At 47.0% G+C, this 20,745-nt stretch overlaps 1 protein-coding gene across 3 annotated transcripts; it reads right to left on the reverse strand.

Moving 5' to 3' along the window:
- Positions 1–4,680: 4,680 nt before the first annotated feature.
- On the reverse strand, positions 4,681–20,198 carry TTPAL (alpha tocopherol transfer protein like). 3 transcript variants are annotated; one of them, XM_025399650.1, is made up of 6 exons: positions 20,093–20,196; positions 17,399–17,423; positions 15,881–16,340; positions 11,135–11,328; positions 8,948–9,058; positions 5,102–6,422 (listed from the first exon to the last, which is right to left on the reverse strand). In XM_025399650.1, exons 3-6 carry the CDS (start codon positions 16,323–16,325, stop codon positions 6,144–6,146), a joined length of 1,029 nt encoding a protein of 342 aa, XP_025255435.1. In that variant the 5' UTR covers positions 16,326–16,340; positions 17,399–17,423; positions 20,093–20,196; the 3' UTR covers positions 5,102–6,143. The 3 variants fall into 3 exon arrangements, with proteins under 3 accessions (XP_025255436.1, XP_025255435.1, XP_025255434.1); XM_025399651.1 differs by lacking the exon at positions 17,399–17,423 and having other exon boundaries at positions 4,681–6,422; positions 11,237–11,328; positions 20,093–20,198; XM_025399649.1 differs by lacking the exon at positions 17,399–17,423 and having other exon boundaries at positions 5,883–6,422; positions 20,093–20,198.
- Between the last annotated feature and the right edge of the window lie 547 nt (positions 20,199–20,745).

The raw sequence follows: 20,745 nt of genomic DNA on the forward strand, positions 1-20,745 counted from the left end.
AATTTCCTCTGGAAGGCTGACCTGAAGGGCTGGCTATGCTGCAATATAAGTACTTAACCTGTTGCATCATCAAAAGTGTACCTCTTGTGTTAGAGTATTTCTCAACTGACTCATCAAGTCACCAGATCTACCATGGAGACCTAGTTTTTGTCTACTCTGGGGCACAGAGTACCAAACAGGGGACATAGAAACAGCTTAGCAAGCATGGGACCAGAGTTGGGCAAGCCATGATCCAGTTACCCCTCATGGAGTCTGGGTTTACTTCTGGAATAAAATGTTCAGTTACAGCTTGGGTTTCAGAGAGGTTAACAACCACTGCTTGTATTTTAAAGAAACCAGGAAAAAAGTCAATGTCTGGTACTTTCTTACTCTATCCTACCTTCTCTCTCTTTTCTATCTGGGGACTGGTTATTTGTCTCCTGCCATCAGGAGAAAATAGTGGGCTTGTCACACTTCCTGGGTTTGAATCCCATCCTTAGTATTTGGCTAGTTGTGTGTCATTGGGCAAGCTACATTTTCCCAACAGGAACAGTAGCATGACTTCATTAAGGGTAGCTGAAAGTTAAAAGAGATTATTTATGAGTGTCCTTAACATATGTGTGCCCAGCCCACATGCACATTCAGGGAATGGCTGGCTATCACTGGAAAGACTTAAGGCCAGTCCAAGAAGTATAGCTGGGCCTCAAGAATGTGAAAATTTGTATATCAGTATCACCTCTACTGCTCTGTGTAGCTAGCTGCATTCTCCTGTACCTATTGCAGCAGCGTAACTGCGTATGGTCTTCAGAGGCAGTTGGCGCGTCTATAGAATGCACTGTCCTATCACAGTGCCCCTCCCTCCCTCACCTGCAGAGGAGACTGTCTCCCCGGGCTGTGAATAATGAACCTTGGAACCTTTATCCAAACTGTCATCATCACAAAAGAACCCCACGCACATTTAACTTTTCAGAGATTTTTATTGTTTCAGACCCAGTCATGCATACTAAAATTACCTATTTTCACCACTTTGACTTAGAAAATGCACTTAGAAAAATAAACTTTGGTCAAAACAAACACTGAAGTACATGAATCCACCATGTATCCCTATGCTCAAAGCCGAACTGAATTTCAGTTTGAAGCAAGGAATGTGACCAGTGGCTGAAACGGTGCCCCAAGCTGGTCAGAAAATCAGCTCACCTCCCATTCCATCAGAGGCTCTTGGTCAGAGAGGTTTCAGATATTTCACTTGTAACAGGTTCCTACCTGATAGGCCAAGAAGCTGAGGCATAGCCACAAGAATCCACAGCAGCAGCATCTCACTGCCTCACTAAATCTGCCGCCCAGTGAGATGAAAAGAAAAACAGCTTCATGAAGCAGGAGTTTCATCACTATCATCTCCATCCACAAATCACATTGATCCTTCCCACGAACCAAGCTCCTATTGGCTCTGATGTTTGTTACTAGCATTTTTTTTTTTTTTTTTTTTTTGAGACGGAGTCTTGCTCTGTCGCCCAGGCTGGAGTGCAGTGGCGCGATCTCGGCTCACTGCAAGCTCCACCTCCCGGGTTCACGCCATTCTCCCGCCTCAGCCTCCGAGTAGCTGGGACTACAGGCGCCCACCACCACGCCCGGCTAGTTTTTTTTGTATTTTTAGTAGAGACGGGGTTTCACCATGTTAGCCAGGATGGTCTCGATCTCCTGACCTCGTGATCCACCCGCCTTGGCCTCCCAAAGTGCTGGGATTACAGGCTTGAGCCACCGCGCCCGGCCTGTTACTAGCATTTTAAGCAAACCATTTCTCTAAGTCAGAAGAGCAGAAGAATGTATTTATTTGAGACAGAGTATTGCTTTGTCGCCCAGGCTGGAGTGCAGTGGCACCATCTTGGCTTACTGCAACTGCTGCCTCCCAGGTTCAAGCGACTCTCCTGCCTCAGCCTCCCAAGTAGCTGGGATTACAGGAAAGCACCACCACACCCAGCTAATTTTTGTACTTTTTAGTAGAGATGGGGTTTCACTATGTGGGCCAGGCTGGTCTCAAACTCCTGACCTCAAATGATACGCCCCCCCTTCAGCCTCCCAAAGTTCTGGGATTACAGGGCATGAGCTACCACACCTGGCCAAGAGCAGAAGAATTTAGATTTACAAAATTAACAGATCCCAATACGGAGAGGTGTTACCAGAACCGACATCTTTCCTGAACAGTAGACATGTTTCTGTTCGGTATCTCCACACCTCTCATGGCCACAGGAGATACAGTATATAGTATATAATTGGTTTAGCTAACATTTTACTCCCTAAATTAAAGGAGGCTTCAAAGGAAAACCTTAAATGTTGGCAACTTTAAAATGGTAAAACTTTTAAAAGGTATTATAATCACCACAGCAGTACTCTAGCTTTTGCTACCCAAATGAAAAAAAATCCCATGATCTGAGAGTCAAATAGTATTTAGAGAAATGCCTCTTACTGTCATATTTCTGGAAAAATTGTGTTTTGTAACCTGATTTAAAAATTTTTACTTTTTTTTTTGAGATGGAGTTTCACTTGTCACCCAGGCTGGAGTGCAGTGGCACTATCTCGGCTCACTACAACCTCCGCTACCTGGGTTTAAGTGATTCTCTTGCCTCTGCCTCCCAAGTAGCTGGGATTACAGGCGCCCGCCACCATGCCCAGCTGATTTTTTGTATTTTTAGTACAGACAGGGTTTTACCATGTTGGCCAGGCTGGTCTCAAACTCCTGACTTCAGGTGATCCACCCGCCTCGGCCTCCCAAAGTGTTGGGATTACAGGTGTGAGCCACCCCGCCTGGCCTTGTAACCTGACTTATAGACCTCCTAAGTAAGTGACTCCTTGTGAAACCAGGATGAAATATGAAAGATCTAAAGCTACTTTTGCCTTAATTTTTGCAGCAGCAATAGAATAAAAAAGAAAATGCAAGGAAAAAAATTTAAAAAATAAAGCAACCTTTGCCAAGAGCAAGTTGGAAACTCAAGACATGAAGCCAGGGTGGCACTTTTGGCTGTTTCTGTAGATTTCATCCAGTCTCTCCCCCATGAAGGCGCAGGACAGGGGAAGAGGCACAATTTTCCAGAATTCCATGTTGGGATATGGGGGAAGAAGAGGAAGAAAATTCCCATATTCTGAAATGTATAGATACATTTGGAAGCTTTTAGGTACCAATTCATTCAGACCTAAATTTCCTAAATAACAAGCCAATTGAGGGGGGAAAAAAAGGAAAAAAGCTTCTACAAAGAGAGTATAGTGTCTCTGTGGCAGTGAAGCCAACTAAATATAAGGAATAAAGTTTGGAGTATAGATCTCTATCACAGAATCACTCAGGGATGTTAAGCAGCTCACCCAAGGGCACGTAGTAAGGTAAAGATGGAGCCTGCGTCTCCTAATTTACCGTCCCATTTCCCTCCGACATCACATTACCTTGAATTTAGGGAAAAGTTAATTTCCAAGTGTTTGTGCAATGGGCCAGAACGTCTCCGTGAAGGAACATACTCCCAGTTCTTGAGGTTCATGTGTTTGCCTCACCAGTGTGCTCCCTAGCTGGTTATTCCCACCCTGCTGAAGCCACAAGGAGACCACCTTGATTTTCACCCAGGGAAGTGGTTTTACAGCGTGGTTCAAGCTTCCTGAGGTGCCAAAACTATTTGATATCTCTTTGGAGCCAGAACAAAGCAAGCAGCTCTCGGAGGCAGATAAACATAGGCTCCAACTACTAGAAGCTGAGTGAAACCACTCCTTCCTTGTCCAACTGGAAAAACCTAAGAAATAGGCCTCTCCAAATCACTTCTGGTCTTCGAGATAATTCTCTAGGAGAGCTTTGGCCATGCCTACATTAAAACAAATGCCACCGGCCAGGAATGCAGTGTAGAATTGAAACATCAGGGCTGAGTGATTCATTCCTCTTTACCTAGTTTTTGTATTGTTTATCTGTCTTCCTTCTTGGGACCTAAGAAAGCCTCCACCCAATTCTCCCATCCAGGCCACCAGGTTCTGAACCCCCTCCTTTAGCCATCCCACTTGCCCTACTTGGGCCTTTTCAGCAGTGCTGGTCACATCATCGTCAGATGGAACTAGAAGCAGCCAGGAGTGCTTTTTGGCACTTCCAGCTCAGCCAGGACCCTAGAGGATCCAGGGTTACGATCCATAGTGAAAAGAACTTCCTCTAGAATTGGTATTCATGAAGTAAAGTAATTTCCACCAACAACTTCTCCAGACATTTAAAAAGGCGATAGAGATGAACAGCTAAGTAACAACAGACTGGCCTTCAAATTTCAGAGTATTGTTTTCTCCCTAACTGAGCTGTCCACCTTGACTGGTTAGTCTAACAGATGCATGGAGAAGGTGCACACACAACACACGGTACTTTTCACTATTTAACACTATGAGCATGTGGAATACATTAGAAAGGAAATAGGTCAAAAGCCATCATGTGAACCATCTAATTTGATGTTTGGGCTAAGACTAAAATCTTGGCAGGGAGGTTCTAAAGAGCTGAAATGCAGAACATTCAGGCTGACTGGTTCACCCACACCAAAGAGAGAAACTCAAGTGGGGCTGGGAGGGCAGGGGGGGCCCAGAAGTGACCCAGCAATAATCTGCACTTGTGTTCATTTCCAGAGACCAAAAAAAAAAATTTTTTTTTTTTGAGGCGGAGTCTTGCTTTGTCACCTAGGCTGGAGTGCAGTGGTGCAGGTGATTCTTCTGCCTCAGCCTCCCCAGTAGCTGGGACTACAGGCACCAGTCACCATGCCCAGCTCATTTTTGTATTTTTAGTACAGCTAGGCTTCACCATCTTGGCCAGGCTGGTCTCGAAGTCCTGACCTTGTGATCCGCCCACCTTGGCCTCCCAAAGTACTGGGATTACAGGCGTGAGCCACCACACCCGGCCCAGAGACCAGAATTTAAGAATCTCAAGTAATTAACCATTGTAGCTAGGTTTACAATATAGTAACAGAGTCGCAGGGATGGAAGGAATTCATCATACAAGATCCTGGTCACCTTTTCTGGCCTCATAAAAGCCATATTTTCCAAATTTAACCATCACTATAGAAAGAAAATTGGTGTCAGTGAGTCCCAGGAATACACATAACAGTTTCTTTAAAGGCAGAGCTAATTACTGACACATCTCTCTTGGAAAGACATGTGTACCACAAACAAAAACAGGATCCAACCACTTGTATCTAGATATCTTTCTAGGCAGAAAATCTAACGTTCAGTAACTAAACCAAATCCCACAGCCTCAGCAGCCAAAACGGCCCTAGCTGACATTTCATCCAGCCTTATTTTATAGAGGAGAAGGTTGAGGCCTACAGAGGCCCATGTCTTGTCCATAATTGCATACCTGGGATCCAGGCCAGAATTCTTGTAGCTACACAGGCCTGGAATCCAGCATTTTAGGTTGAGTAAAATCATTTCCTGCTAGGTCCCTGTATGATTCTATTGAGAACCAGGGCTAAGGCTTTATGGATTTGGGAAAACTTAAGTTTCTATTGCAAGCTTCAACCAATGGGTCCCAGAGGTGCTTTGAAGTCTCCGGCTTCCACATTTGACCACAAAGTGCTGCTTATGTCCTGATGCTTGCATGATTCAGTTAAGGTGCTTTCCAAATCCAGTGACAGCAGCTGGGGCCTTGATCTCCAGTAAGTTTCCTGATGAGCAGCAGAGGTCTGTACTTAGGGTTCCTGTGAAAAACACAAACTCCCAGTCTCACGTCTGGTCACACTGCAGGTTTGGCCAAATTATTTCATACAAGTAGTTCTTACTGGCCAAACAGGTTGTTTTTCTCCTGGAAAAGTGGGATCAAAGTGACTCTGCTCCTGATTTTTCTTGCTTCCAAGATGTGTAAGAACCAGATCACCACCCCCAACCAAAAAGCAGAACAAAACAGATACAGCCTCCAGATTAATAGCTGCAGACTGGGATTCCAAATGTTTAAGAATCAGTGGGGACATTTTCCATGTCTTCCATGGAGTAATTCAAGTAACCAAAGGCTTACCCCAAAATGGGCTCACCCTCATATCTCATGGGCTGTTCCTCCATCCTGCAGTTTAATTACAAGGAGCAAGACTGAATCCTTGGCCCCTTAAATTCTCCTTGTGCCTCTCCAAAGAAAAGAAGGAAAAGAATTAAAGATGGTGACCCTGGGGGACGGGCTAGTAGCAGGAGTACAGCTGTGACTTCGCAGCTCGCAAGGAGTCGTCACACTGTGCATCTGAGGCCAGGCCCTCAGGCAGCAGCGTCTGGCCCAGGATGCTGTCACAGGCAGGGACAGGTTGGCAGAACTCTTTCACAAAATCGTCTTCTGAAGCTAGCAGTACCGCGTTCCAGGTGGCAGTGTCCAGCTCCCCAGCTGTGCCCCCATACTCCTTGGGGAGAATGCTTCTTGGAAGGTTTGCGTGGAGAGAGTTCAAGTCAGACCCATGGAGGAAGAACTAAAAGGGAATGAAATGAAAACACACATGTCCTTAGGTTAATCAGGAATGCAGAAATTTCCTCCATGGTAGGTGCTCAAATATCTGTTGAATGAAGAAAGGAAAGGTTAATGGCAACTCTGCCCTTACTTTTTCAGCCCAGAAAGCCTGGAGTATCCTTAATTATCTTTTCCTTATACCATACGCCCTGCTGGCTGGAGCTTCAGAATGTATCCAGGATCCAGCCGCCCCACCACCACACTAATGGCATCAGCCACATCGCTTCTCCCTGGATTCCTCTAGTGGCCTCCTATCTGGTCTCCCTGCTCCCACTCTTGTCCCTCTGCAATCTAAGTTCTTTACAGTGAAATTCAGATTACAGTCGTGCCTCTATGTACAGCCTTCCAGCACTCCCACCTCAGACTCTGAGGCCCATCACAGTCTGGCCTCATTACTTCTCTGAGTGCTCTCACCACCTGCCCCTCCAGTCTTGACCCAGCTAAGCCAGCCTAGCTGCTCTCCCAGCATGCTGCTCTCCCACGTGAGGGTGGTGTCCTTGCTGGCCTCCCAGATACCTAGATGGCTCACTCTCTCAAGTCTTTGCTCAAATGTCAGCTTCTTAAGGCTGCCACCTCTAACCACTCAGTTGAATACCGCAACCCTTCCCACCTCACACACGCTATCCTTTTCTCTGCTTTTTCTCTGTAGCACTTACCACATTCTAATACTAGATAGCATTCACTGTGGCTCCCTTTAGAACATAATCTTCCTAGGGGGAGGGGTTTTGGTCTGTTTTGTTCATCTAGAACATGCCTGTACATAGAGTTGATCAATAGGTATTTCTGAATGAATGAACCTATGAAGGAACAAAGGAAGAACATCATGGGCCCCAAATCAGGGCATTTCACAGATGTAAAAGATCTGTCCAAAGGCTGCTTTGGTAAAAGTTCCAAACAGAATCTTTAGGGACCCACATGGGTTCACACCCAGGCAGGGAAGCCACTAAGTTAGTGGTTTGCAAATCTAGCTGTGCATCACAATTTCCTAAGGGGATTTTAAAGCACAGATTCCTGAGCTGATGAATCAAAATCTTCAGGCAAACAGCCTAGGAATCTGGAGCTGGATTTCAAGTTCCCTCCTTTACCTCCTTGGGATTTTCTATCTATATATGTTACTTTGGAAAAGCAAGGGGCCAGTGCGATGGCTTATGCCAGTAATCCCAGCACTTTGGGAGGCCAAGGCGGGTGGATCAACTGAGGTCAGGAGTTTGAGACCAGCTTCGCCAACATGTAAAAGCCTGTCTCTGCTAAAAATACAAAAAATAGCTGTGCGTGGTGGTGCGTGCCTGTAATCCCAGCAGGAGGCTGGGGCAGGAGAACTGCTTGAACCCCAGAGGCAGGGGTTGCAGTGAGCTGAGATCGCACCACTGCACTCCAGCCTGGGTGACAGAGCAAGACTCCGTCTCAAAAAAAGAAAAAGCAAGAAAAATTCAGGGCCCAGTCTTTGCAGTCATCTTCCTAGGCCTCGGGAAGGAGAAAAATACCACCCATCCCATTTCAATCAGTGGGACTGGGAAAGGCTGAAGAGGGAAGTGGCTCCTCTGGGTCAGAAAGGAAGACTCAAAGTACCATTTATCCCTTCTTAAGTAAGAGGTAAGCTAAAAACTCACACAGCTTATAAACCTTGAATTGCTCCACAAACTATACAGCAGGACAACATATTAGGCAAATGGAAAGGCTTAAGTAGCATTTTTAAACCCCATAGTTCTAATGACCATAACTTAAAAAAAAATTATTTTAGAGGCAGTGTTCCACTCTGTTACCCAGGCTGGAATACAATGGCAAGACCATAGCCCATTGTTCAAGCCCATGGCAGCCTTGAACTCCTGAGCTCAAGCAATCCTCCCACCTCAGCCTCCTGAGTAATGGAGACTACAGACATGTGCCACCACACCCACCTAATTTCTTTTTTGTTTTTTGAGACAGAGTCCCACTGTTGCCCAGGCTGGAGTGCAGTGGCATGATCTCGGCTCACTGCAACCTCTGCCTCCTGGATTCAAGTGATTCTCCTACCTCAGCCTCCCAAGTAGCTGCAATTACAGGCATGTGCCACCATGCCTGGCTAATTTTTTGTATTTAGTAGAAACGGGGTTTCACCATGTTGGCCAGGCTGGTCTCGAACTCCTGACCTCAACTGATCCATCCACCTCGGCCTCCCAAAGTGCTGGGACTATAGGCGCGAGCCACTGCCCGGGCACACCCACCTAATTTAAAAATTTTTTTTAGAGATGGGGTCTTGCTATACTGCCCAGGGAGGCTCTTATGATAAAAATCCTGGTTCTCCTCTCCCTACTGGCAAATATTAAATTCTTATTAATTTACTGTTCCATCTTCCCCTCACAAAAGGGACTGTTCATTTATTTTATCTGTAACTCTGTACTTTCCAAGTGAGTCGTTACAGGGCAAAAATAATAAACAAGTACCAGATGTCACAAATAAATCAATGGAGGGAAAGAAAAATCTGAAGTCAATAGGATCATCACTTACTCTGTTTGCTATTTTCTCCTTTAGAAATGGTTTTATGATGGCAAAAATGCCTTTAAATATTCGAGGTTCATTCACAACATGGACTGCTTTTATCCGAATGGGGAAACCATCCTGTATGGGAAAGGCAAAGGGGTTTAGAACATCTGGAGAATCTTTCCACTCCTTCCTCCCCAGAGTTAAATCTTCATTTTCAGCCCCAACATCAGTCTGATCTGATCCTTATGGCCTCCTCAATGACAGTCCACGTGGGGCCTAACTAGAAGATGGGCCTCAGGGAAAGTCTTTCCTGGGACCCAAAACTGGGTTAGAAGAGAGGCAAATGGAGGCTGGGCGTGGTGGCTCACACCTGTAATCCCAGCACTCTGGGAGGCCGAGGCGGGCAGATCACTTCAGGTCAGGAGACTGAGACCAGCCTGGCCGACATGGTGAACTCCCACCTCCACTAAAAATACAAAAATTAGCTGGGCGTGATGGCACACGCCTGTAATCCCAGCTACCTGGGAGGCTGAGGCTGGAGAACTGCTTGAACCCTGGAGGCGGAGGTTGCAGTGAGCCAAGATCGTGCCACCATACTCCAGCCTGGATGACAGAGCAAGACTCCATCTCAAAAAAAAAAAAAAAAAAAAAAGAAGAAGAGAAGCAAACATACGAAGAGATGATGCTCTTATAGCAGAAAACAGTCTGAGTCTACAGGGACGGATCCGGCAAACATCAGACCTTCTAGATCAGTGTTGCCCAAAGTATATTTCTCAGGATATTAGAGGTTATACAAAACAGGGCTCCACAGCAGGCAAATCAGTTTGAGAAACGCAGTCCGCTAAGCATAATCAAGTGGTTTCCTTAACTGCAGTCCTGTTCAGAGCCTTTAACATGTAAATTCTTACAGTTTAAGAATTGGACATTCTTAAACTGAAAGGGACATGCTATACAGCATTTCCCAAACTTACTTAATTTTTTCTCCTCTCCAGATGATCTTACAGTACTAACACTGATCCACACTCTTGATCCTGGCACTTCAATCTACATGGTATTCAGCAGGAGGCATCAAAAGCAGTGCCAGCGAAGGAAAGCCAGGGTTGGCTCAAAGCCAGAATCCAAATGTTTGATAATGTCTGAATGTAAACTGATTTTTTAAAATAATAAACCTGGTGCACCACAGGGACTGAAACATTTGTGGAATCCAGTAAAAAGAGCTACTATATCACTGGTGCCCCATAGTTCACAAAGGACAACACCCCATGTGGCGGGTGTTGAACAAGTAATCAAAACCTGTCACAGCTGTGACAGGCTATATTTTCTCTAGGTCTCCATTTCCCCATCTATCAAAAAGGAAAAATAGTTCTTGCCTTGCCTATCTCAGAGGATTCGTTGAGGGACTGAATGGGCCCTGATGACTGTAAAGCACTGTACAAGCCATTAAACACAGTGTAGATATGGAGGGAGCACCACAGTCCCCAGTGAATGTTCTGAAACAACATGAAGTGTGAAGCATCTGACCAAAATACAGCCCAACAGAACGCTATATCTCCCAGGTCCACAGAGGGCAGGAGGGGCTCCAGCACCTTACGCAGAAGCATAATTTCTTAAGAGTTTTTTAAAAATTTTTTTGGGGACAGAGTTTTGCTGTTCTCGCCCATGCTGGATGCAATGGCACAATCTCAGCTCACTGCAACCTCCGCCTCCCAGGTTCAAGTGATTCTCCTGCCTCAGCCTCCCAAGTAGCTGGGATCACAGTTGCCTGCCACCATGCCCAGGTAATTTTTGTATTTTTGGTAGAGACGGGGTTTTACCATGTTGGCCAGGCTGGTTTCAAACTCCTGACCTCAAGTGATCCACCTGCCTCAGCCTCCCAAAGTGTTGGGATTACAGGCGTAAGCCACTGCGCCCAGCCAGTTTTGTTAGGAGAATTTTTCCTCTGCCTTCCAGACCAAAAAAAGGCAAAAAGCAGTTCCCTAGTTTTTTGGATTCTTGCCTTCCTGAAGTACCTATTCCAGAGAGTACTTGAGAGACTGATGAGAACAAGTGGTAAATAGGACTTTTAAATTTCTTCACATAATGCTTTTGTGTTTTTCAGATTGCAGGTGTGGGATGTGCAGTTTGTGTATCATGTGAGACCCACAGTAAATGGACAGGCCCTGGGGAAAGCCAAAGCCACAACGAAACAGGCAGGACAGATAGGGGTCTTACCTGGAGGATGCCAATCACCTTTTTGGCTATAAAAGGGCCAAAGTGAGATGCTTTTGATAAACTCACTCCTTTGTAGTCTGCAAGAATTACAATTCCATTCACCTGGGTTTCTTCAGACTGAATGAGTTTTTCTAAGGTCAAGTATATGGCTCGGATGTTTTCGGTAATTGGATAGTTGCTCGGTATCCATCTGTCTAAGGTCATAAGAGATTGACAGTATGTTACAGAAGTTAATATAAATAAGGGATCAAAGATTTATCTCCTATCACTGTTGTTTCAAAATGGAAAAGAAAGATACTCTAGTAGCCATGACTCTATTTAGGTTAGTAAATGGAATAATAAGCAGCAGCTGGTTTCTTAACTCCAAACAGCAGCACATTTTGCGATGCAAATACAATTGAGTGTTGAGGTTAAGAGCATGAGCTGTGGCTGGGCACGGTGGCTCATGCCTGTAATCCCAGTACTTTGGAAGGCCGAGGTGGGAGGATTGCTTAAGCCCAGGAATTCAAGACCAGCCCAGGCAACATGGCGAAACCCCATCTCTACAAAATACACAAACATTAGCCAGGTGTGGTGGGGTGTGGCTGTAGACCCACTACTTGGGAGCCCAAGGTGGGAGGATCACTTGAGCTCAGGAGATTGAGGCTGCGGTGATCATGCCACTGTACTCCAGCCTGGGTGACAGGGTGAGACCCTGTCTCAAAAAAAAAGATGCACTCTGAAGTCAGACACACCTGAGGTTTGAATGTTACTAACTGTGTGACTTTGGGCATGTTACTATAATACCTCACTCTAAGCCCTAATGTCCTCATAAGTAGAATAGGGTGATAATGCCTACCTTCATGGACATCTGTGCTTTCTGACATCATGTATCTCCCCTTGTCTTCATAGCACCAACCTGATTTTCCTTATGGAACCACCTCCTTCCACTCTAGCCATGCAATTTGGATAGAACTGACTTGACTCCTGACTCCAGAAGTGAGCAAGTGATTGGGGATTCATTGGCCAGTGATTGGCCAATCTGACAGCACATCCTTCTGGCCACAGTGTGTGATCCAAGCCAGGTCAAGCAGAGTCAAGGAGACTCAATTCTAGGACCCTGGCCCTTTGGAAAGAGATCTCTCTTCCCTCTTGTAGTTTTGAGGCGGTGAGTCTGAGATTCACAGGCCCCATGAGGCAAGAGAGCTGGCCTGGGAATGAAGCCCCTGTTGAGGACAGCAGTGGTGGGGACAGCTTTCCAGTGCCAGAGTTTGGGCCCCTGAATGGAAATACGGCTGGACTTCAGTTATCTGAACAACTGAGTTTTTTTTGTTTGTTTCAGCCAATGTGAGTTGGCTTTCTGTCACTTGCCACACAAAGACTGAGTCTTGGCCAGATGTGGTGGCTCACGCCTGTAATCCCAACACTTTGGGAGGCCAAGGCGGGTGGATCATTGGAGGTCAGGAGTTCAAGACCAGCCTGGCCAACATGGTGAAACCCTGTCTCTACTGAAAATACAGGCCGGGCGCGGTGGCTCAAGCCTGTAATCCCAGCACTTTGGGAGGCCAAGACGGGCAGATCATGAGGTCAGAAGATCGAGACCATCCTGGCTAACACGGTGAAACCCCATCTCTACTAAAAAATACAAAAAAACTAGCCAGGCGAGGTGGCGGGCGCCTGTAGTGCCTGTAGTCCCAGCTACTCGGGAGGCTGAGGCAGGAGAATGGCGTAAACCTGGGAGGCGGAGCTTGCAGTGAGCTGAGATCCGGCCACTGCACCCCAGCCTGGGCGACAGAGCCAGACTCCCTCTCAAAAAAAAAAAAAAAAAAAAAAAGACCAGGCTGGCCAACATGGTGAAACCCTGTCTCTACTGAAAATACAAAAATTAGCCAGGCATGGTGGTGCACACCTGTAGTCTCAGCTACTTGGGAGGCTGAGGCAGAAGAATCACTTGAACCCAGGAGGCAGAGGTTGTAGTGAGTCGAGATCGCGCCACCGCACTCCAACTTGGGCAACAGAGCGAGACTCTGTCTCAAAAAAAAGCTGAGTCTTGACTCATACACAACCTTGACAGGGGTACTGTGAGGATGGAGCATAGTGCTGTGTTCCCCTCCTCTTTCCAAGGTGGATACTTTTCTAATACGCCCCGTGTATTTAATGATTTCTTTCCTCTCTTTGGGAAAAAAAAAAAATGAAAATGCCCACTTTTTACTGTTAACCACTGTTCTCAAGAAAATCCCAGCAAAATCTATGTGCCTCTTTCTTAAAAGATAAAACCTCACGTTTGCCAACAATGGGATGTGTGATACGTGCAAAATTCTTTTTTATTTTTATTTTTTTGACGGAGTCCTGCTCTGTCACCCATGCTGGAGTGCAGTGGCATGATCTCAGCTCGTTGCAACCTCTGCCTCCCAGGTTCAAGCGATTCTCCTGCCTCAGCCTCCGGGACAGTTAGGATTACAGGCATGTACCACCACGCCCAGCTTTTTGTATTTTTAGTAGAGAGGGGCGGGGTGGCGGGGGCAGGGGGCGGTTTACCATGTTGGCCAGGCTGGTCTCGAACTCCTGACCTCATGATCCACCTGCCTCAGTCTCCCAAAGTGCTGGGATTACAGGCATGAGCCACCGCACCTGGCCTGATATATGCAAAATTCTCATGAAAGATCTTTGTCCCCGAATTGTGCCAGCTTGCTGTTTAACATTGCTGCCAATTAACCCTGCCTCTATGTAACTGGATATCATCCCTTTCAATCACATGTCTCAAAAGAGCTTTAATAAAGGCAAAGCTGATACCCAATTGAGAAGAAACGTTTCTCTGTATGCCTCTTCCTAAAACGCTGGGTCGGTGGAAAGGGGTCCAGATCTGCTCCAGACATATGGGGAAAAAATTCATCTCACGAGCAAAGGGTTGAAACTGTGCAAGCAAAGGTGCAATCAGTGTTGTAATATCTGACTGTGTTGTAATATTCTTATGAGTTGAGTACAGAGGAGCAGCAGAAAAACCTGCTGACTGGTTTCCAGGTCTCTTGGTGCCCTAAAATCTGTACTGCATTGCTTATTTTAAAATAAACACTAATTTTGGCAAGTACCTAAAATAGCAGGTAAGCCATTAACAGTGGTCTTGGTACATCATAGTAAAGTCTGAAGAGAATGGAGAGTTTGGGGAATGAGTAAAGGCAGAGGAAAGTGCATGGAGGTGTCCACTCCCCATCAAACTTCCCTTCAAGAGGGCGTTTATATGAATGAGCAGAAGAGGGCTATTAGTGTGTTCTCATTCCCTGGCTTACTTAGGGAGAACATTGCATCCTTACTTTCCATTCTTCTCTCAGCTGTGGTCTGATGGAAAATGTTGAGGCTAGGAATGGAGTAGAACATTCCAAAGTTTATAATGCTTTTGGTGTCATGGAAGAGAACAGGCCTAAGAATCAGAAATCTTGGGTTCTGGCTGCCCCTGGTCATTGTGAAATGCTCTTTGGGGAGCATTTCTTTCTTTCTTTTCTTTTCTTTTTTTTTTTTAATTTTCTGTAGAGACAAAGTCTCACTATGTTGCCCAGGCTGGTCTCAAACTCCTGGCCGCAAGTAGTCCTTCTCCCTCACCCCGCAAAGTGCTGGGATTACAGGTATGAGCCGCTGCGCCTGGCTGGGGAGTATTTCTTTTTTTTTTTTTTTTGAGACGGAGTCTCGCTCTGTCACCCAGGCTGGAGTGCAGTGGCCGGATCTCAGCTCACTGCAAGCTCCGCCTCCCAGGTTTACACCATTCTCCTGCCTCAGCCTCCCGAGTAGCTGGGACTGCAGGCGCCCGCCACCTCACCCGGCTAGTTTTTTGTATTTTTTAGTAGAGACGGGGTTTCACGGGGTTAGCCAGGATGGTCTCGATCTCCTGACCTTGTGATCCGCCCGTCTCGGCCTCCCAAAGTGCTGGGATTACAGGCTTGAGCCACCGCGCCCGGCCTGGGGAGTATTTCTAAATGCTCTTTTAGTGGCAGAGAGCCCCCATTCGTAAACTGCCATGACAAAGAAATGTAAGGTATCCTAATTACTGCCAAGAAATGCGAAGATCAAAAAACAAATCCAAAGTGAATCGTGTCAGTGGCTTCACAAAATAGAGGAAAGGAAGGAAAGGCTGGAGGAGGCACAGAGGAGGCACTTTCCAGGTGTCTGCCCAGTCCACACCCTTGCACTGATACCTGTACCTCAACCTATTCACAAAGAGGGCTCAGGGAGGGCCCTGGCAGCCATGCTTGTATCCTATGGCCAGGGGCAGGTTCTTAGGCCCCACCTGATGCTCCCCGCTAGAAATCTGGAATCTGCATTGAGGAACTTAAGTGGGTGGTCAGGCAAACCTGAGAGCTGAGCGGGTGCCAGATTTAACTATGTGCACAGGAGTGGGACAGCCATACACAGAAAAAAGTGTGAAGAAGATACGCAAAAGGCAGAAATATGTGGCTGAAGGATACAGACTGTCAGGCAGAGACAGGGAGAATGGCTGTCTTGGCTCCTGGTGGCAGTCTGGTTCTTGGTTCTAGGCCCTAGTAAGAACTGCCGCGCCTTCAGTTCTCTGGTTCTGGGAGGTACTCCTGTCTCCTTCGACTAAATCCTCCCTTTTTTCTGAAGTTGGTTTGAGTAGGTTTTTGTTATCTGCAATCAAAAAAGCCTTGACTATGACAAAGGAGGGGTAAAAAAGGGACTTGGAAAGGAGGACAGGGTGCTGAATGGACACATTGCAAAGACTAGACACACCCGCCCCACAACAGTCTAGGGAGATACCTGGGCGGATGCAGACGACATGGCAGCCCCTGGGGTCAGTGTGGGGCAGCACGGTGAGGAACCCAGAAGCAAGGACATCTTTTAAGGCTGATGGCTTCAAGTTATTGAAGACTTCGGGCCAGCTTCTCCTACAGCTGTGGTAGTTGATGAGGAGCTGCAGGGCCCGGTCGTAATCAAACTTGCGGGCTCGGAGGAAGCGCAGCAGGAAGGCGTCGTCAAGGGACGTGCTCAGGTTCGGGTACTCCTTCCGCACCATGTCACGAAGGGCCTGCACATCTCGAAGTCTCCATTCCGGCTTTTCCTGCAGCTCTTCCCGGGCTTTCGTGACCAGTTCTTCTGTCAGTGAGCACACGTAGCCCGGAGGCTCAGGTGGTGGCGGCAGCTCATTTTCAGAGAGTGAGGCCACAGAAGGGCTGGTTCTCAGAGAGTCACTTTCTTCTGACATTAGCTACCAGGGTCCCTGCCAACACAGAAGCCCTAAGCAAAGTTAACAAGTGCTTATTTCAAATCCCAGGGCAGCCCAGTGTAGGGGACAGGAACACTTCTGTAAAAGCCAAGTAACCTCAGGGCAGTGTTTCTCAACTGGGGGCAATGATCGGGATCTAAACCACACACGCAAGTCTGACCCCAGTCCGGCTGCTGTTAGTCCCCAGGGAGGCAGCCAGCAGCTACAGCAGACTATATACTCCCTCATAAATACCAGGGCCTTCCTTATAAATGTATTAATAGGTGCTCAACCTTAGTCATCATTAAATAAATGTGAATTAAAACAACTCTGAGGCCAGGCGTGGTGGCTCACACCTGTAATCCCAGCACTTTAGGAGGTCGGGGTGGGTGGATCGCCTGGGGTAAGACTTTGAGACCAGCCTGGCCAACATGGTGAAATCCCGTCTCTACTAAAAACACAAAAATTAGACGGGTGTGGTGGGCACCTGTAATCTCAGCTACTTGGGATGCTGAGGCAGAAGAATTGCTTGAACCCAGGAGGTAGAGGTTGCAGTGAGCTGAGATGGCGCCACTGCACTCAGCCAGAGCAAGACTCTGTCTTAAAAAACAAACAAACAAAAAACTCTGAGATTCAGATTGGCAAAAATAAGATAAAATAACATACTCTGATATGTTTGCTGCTGCTGGGAGTATAAATTGACAGCCTCTTTGGAGGGCAGTTGTCAATATCTTCAGAATGTAAACCCACATGCCCTTTGGGTCAGCAATTCCATTTCTAGGACATATACTTGTATATATGTGCAAAATATGCACATGGCCTTCACAAGTATTGATTATAATGACAAAAGATTGGAAACACCTTAACTGCCCATCAGGGGAGACTGGTTAAGTAATATTACCATACGAATGGGGTACTAGTCAATCATGAAAAGGAATTAGGCAGATGTTTATGAATTGATACGTTAAAAAAGCAAGTTGCAGAATAGTGTACAGAAAATCACGTTTTTAAACTATATATATACACTTGTGAATGCACACAAAACTTCTGGAAGGAGATAATAAGAAACTTACCAATGGTTATCTCTAGGGAACAGAACTGGACAAGTGAAGATTTAAGATGAGAAAGAGGATTTTTACTGTACTGTTTGAATTTTTTACCACATACCCATGTAACATATGTGCCGGTCAGATCTCCTGCTGGGAAAACGTAATTGATAAAGGGCCTCCAGTAGCTGTCCCTCTAGATCCACTATCCAGGGGAAGCCACAACTTTCCGCAGCCCTTCTGTGGCCCCACTGCTCCTAGCCAATGATTTAGTGAGACATGGGACTCCTCTAACAGGCAGTGTTTGCTTGAGGGCCTGGCCAAACCTTTGTTGGGACTGCCCTGCAGTCGGAGACTTGCTGCCCAAAGATTCACAGGAGCTGATCTGCATCACTGCCCGTGGCTCTTCCTGACTTCACCAGCTCCCTTCCCAGGTGTTGTCCTTCACAACGGTTGCCTCTAAATTTCTAGCATGTCTAATCTCATCCTAGTGTCTGCTTCTTAGAGGACCCGAACTCATGCACTTTTTTGTTTTTTAAGAGACAGGGTCTTGCTGTGTCACCCAGACTAAAGTGCAGTGGCGCAATCATAGCTCTCTGCAACCTCGAACTCCTAAGTTCAAGCAATCCTCCTGCCTCAGCCTCCCAGGTAGCTGGGACTATAGGCGCACACCACCACCACAACTGGCTAATTTTTAAATTTTTTTCTCGGGCTGTGTGTGGTGGCTCACGCCTATAATCCCAACACTTTGATAGGCTGAGGTGGATGGATCACCTAAGGTCAGGAGTTCGAGACCAGCCTGGCCAACATGGTGAAACCCTGTCTCTACTAAAAATACAAAAATTAGCCAGGCATGGTGGTGTGGGCCTGTAGTGCCAGCTGCTTGGGAGATTGAAGCATGATAATCGATTGAAACCAGGAAGCAGAGGTTGCAGTGAGCTGAGATCATATCACTGCACTCCAGCTTGGGCGACAGAGCACAACTCCATCTCAAATAAGTAAAAAAAATATATATATATATATATATTTACTATATATATATATATATATATATATATACTTTTTTTTTTTTTTTTAAGGACCACTCTGCTGTCTTGGGAATGGACTCTAAGGGGGTGAGGACCGAAGCAGAGACCATTTAGAGGCTATTGTAATAATCCAGCTGAGAGATGCTGGTGGCCTGGAGTAGGTAGCCTTCGCTGACCCTCAGGCCAGGTTAGGTGGCCCGCACTTCTCCCACCCTGTTGCAATTGTCTGTTGGCAATTTGTGAGAAACATCCAAGTTTGCCTTGTTCATCACCTTAAACCCAGCACCTAACGTGTTAGACACATAGTCTGCACTCCATAAATATTTGTTGAATGACTTTAGTCTGGTTGGCAGAGATATGCTAAGTGAGGAATGGAACACCTATGGCTTTGTTTTTATGGAAGCCACCAAGAGATGCCTGCAGTCCCATCTAGTGTCTACCTGAGCGACAAACCACAGTGTTCACAAGGTACAAGCCTCACCTCAAAGCCCCTCTCCAGCCTCATTTTCCATCTCATCCCATCTTGATGCACATTAAATGCCAGTCAAAACAAACTATGAGCCATCATCCTTGGAACAACTCGTGCACTTCTGATATACTCTGCCTGGAATTTCCTCTTCTAATTTGTTCCTAACTCGACAGCTCATGGCCTTCAAGGCACAGCTGCCATGTCACCTCCTTTGTGAATCCTTCCCAAACTCCCTGAGGGTGATTCCCTCCAGTTTTCTACAGAACTGGGTTCCTATTTCTTTTTTAGAATTACAGTCCAATGCCATGGGCGTTTACATAGAACTCTCCAGAGTCAGTTTTACCACCCACTCATTTATCAAATAATTACTGATCACCTACCATGTATGTCAGGCACTGTGCTCACAGGCACTGGGAACACAGACGCAAATATAATTCCTCGCCTAATGAAGCTTACATCATAGTGGAATGAAGAGAATGCATACTTGAGCATTTTACCATGTATCAAGCATTGCTAAGCCCTTTACCCATTTCCTCATTTAATCTTCACAGTATTTGGTGAGAGCACTATTACTGTTCCCATTTTACAAAAGACAAAAAGGACTGTCCCCTAGAATGTAAGTTCCACGAGGGCAGAGGGCTTGTCTTCCATGTCCACTGCCACCCCCAGTGCCTGGCACATGGCAGTGGTCTGTACACATCAGCGGAGGCTATAGGTTAAGCGATGCGCCCAAGGGGGCACACCCGGTGAGGCAGAGCAAGGATGCATCTAGCCCCACCCTGGTCTTCTAATCTCTACCCTCCACCTGGAGCTTCATGTTGACTCTCTAGGGTCTCAGCAATGCCGAGCGCTCAGCAGGGCTCAGTCACAGGCTGGTGAATGAGCTGACAGGCGGACATATGACTGAGATACAGACACCATTGGTAAGGGTGAAGCCAGAGATCTCCCCCACCTGAAGCCCATCGCTTTCTGGAGCATCACTTTCCTTTTCACTCCTTCCTCTCAACAAGAGGAGGTCAGGAAGCCATCTCTCCTAGAGCCCCCAGACCCCACATCCCGTGGACAACCTTCCGAGGCCCCCACTTCCGGCTGTCACCCCCTCCCCAGGTGTCCCCATTTCCTGGGGTCTCTCGCTCCTCTGGTCCCCACTTCCGGTTATCCCTCCCTCTCAGGGGTCCCTCTCCTTAGCCCCCACGGCACACGGACGGGCTCGCGGGCACTCACCGGCCCGGCTACGGGCGGAGCGCGGGTCAATCGGCGGCGGGAGCCTCGTCCGGCAGCGCGCACAGAACCGACCCGCACTCCCTGCCCGGCCGGCCCGGCCCCTCGCGCCGGAAGTGACGTTCCGGGGCGTGGGAGGCGGGGCTCCGCCTAGGAGCGCGCATGTGTGACACTTCCCCGCAACGCTGGCGTTCAGTCGCCCCCTGGCTGTCAGAGCTCCGTGCTGTGGACCTGGAATGGCTGGGTACCAGCCGCTTGTCAAACGCGACTTATAGATGGGGAAACTGAGGCTCAAAGAAGGAAGGAAAGACGCTGCCATTTTCCAGGAACATGCTAACATGCACCTGTTGTTTAACATCCAGTGATCTCATTAACTCCTCATATTTATGCATTTCCCCTATTTCAGGAAAGGGAAACTGGCAATCAAGGCAGTAAAGGGCTTCAAACTCAGACCTCAGGATTAGCATTCTAGATCTCCCCCTAGCTACGGCTGCTGTCAGGACTGGCTGCTCCAAAAGGGGAGATTCCAAACCAGGGGACGTCTGTCTGTCATTAACTGAGTGACCTGGAGCAAGTCCCCATTCCTCCTTGGGCTTCTGTTTCGTTATCTGAAACCTGATTCTTGCTCTGGAGCCTGATTCAATAATTACTTTTTT

The sequence above is a fragment of the Theropithecus gelada genome, chromosome 10 (genome assembly GCF_003255815.1).
Source record: "Theropithecus gelada isolate Dixy chromosome 10, Tgel_1.0, whole genome shotgun sequence".
NCBI classification, from domain to species: Eukaryota; Metazoa; Chordata; class Mammalia; order Primates; family Cercopithecidae; genus Theropithecus; species Theropithecus gelada.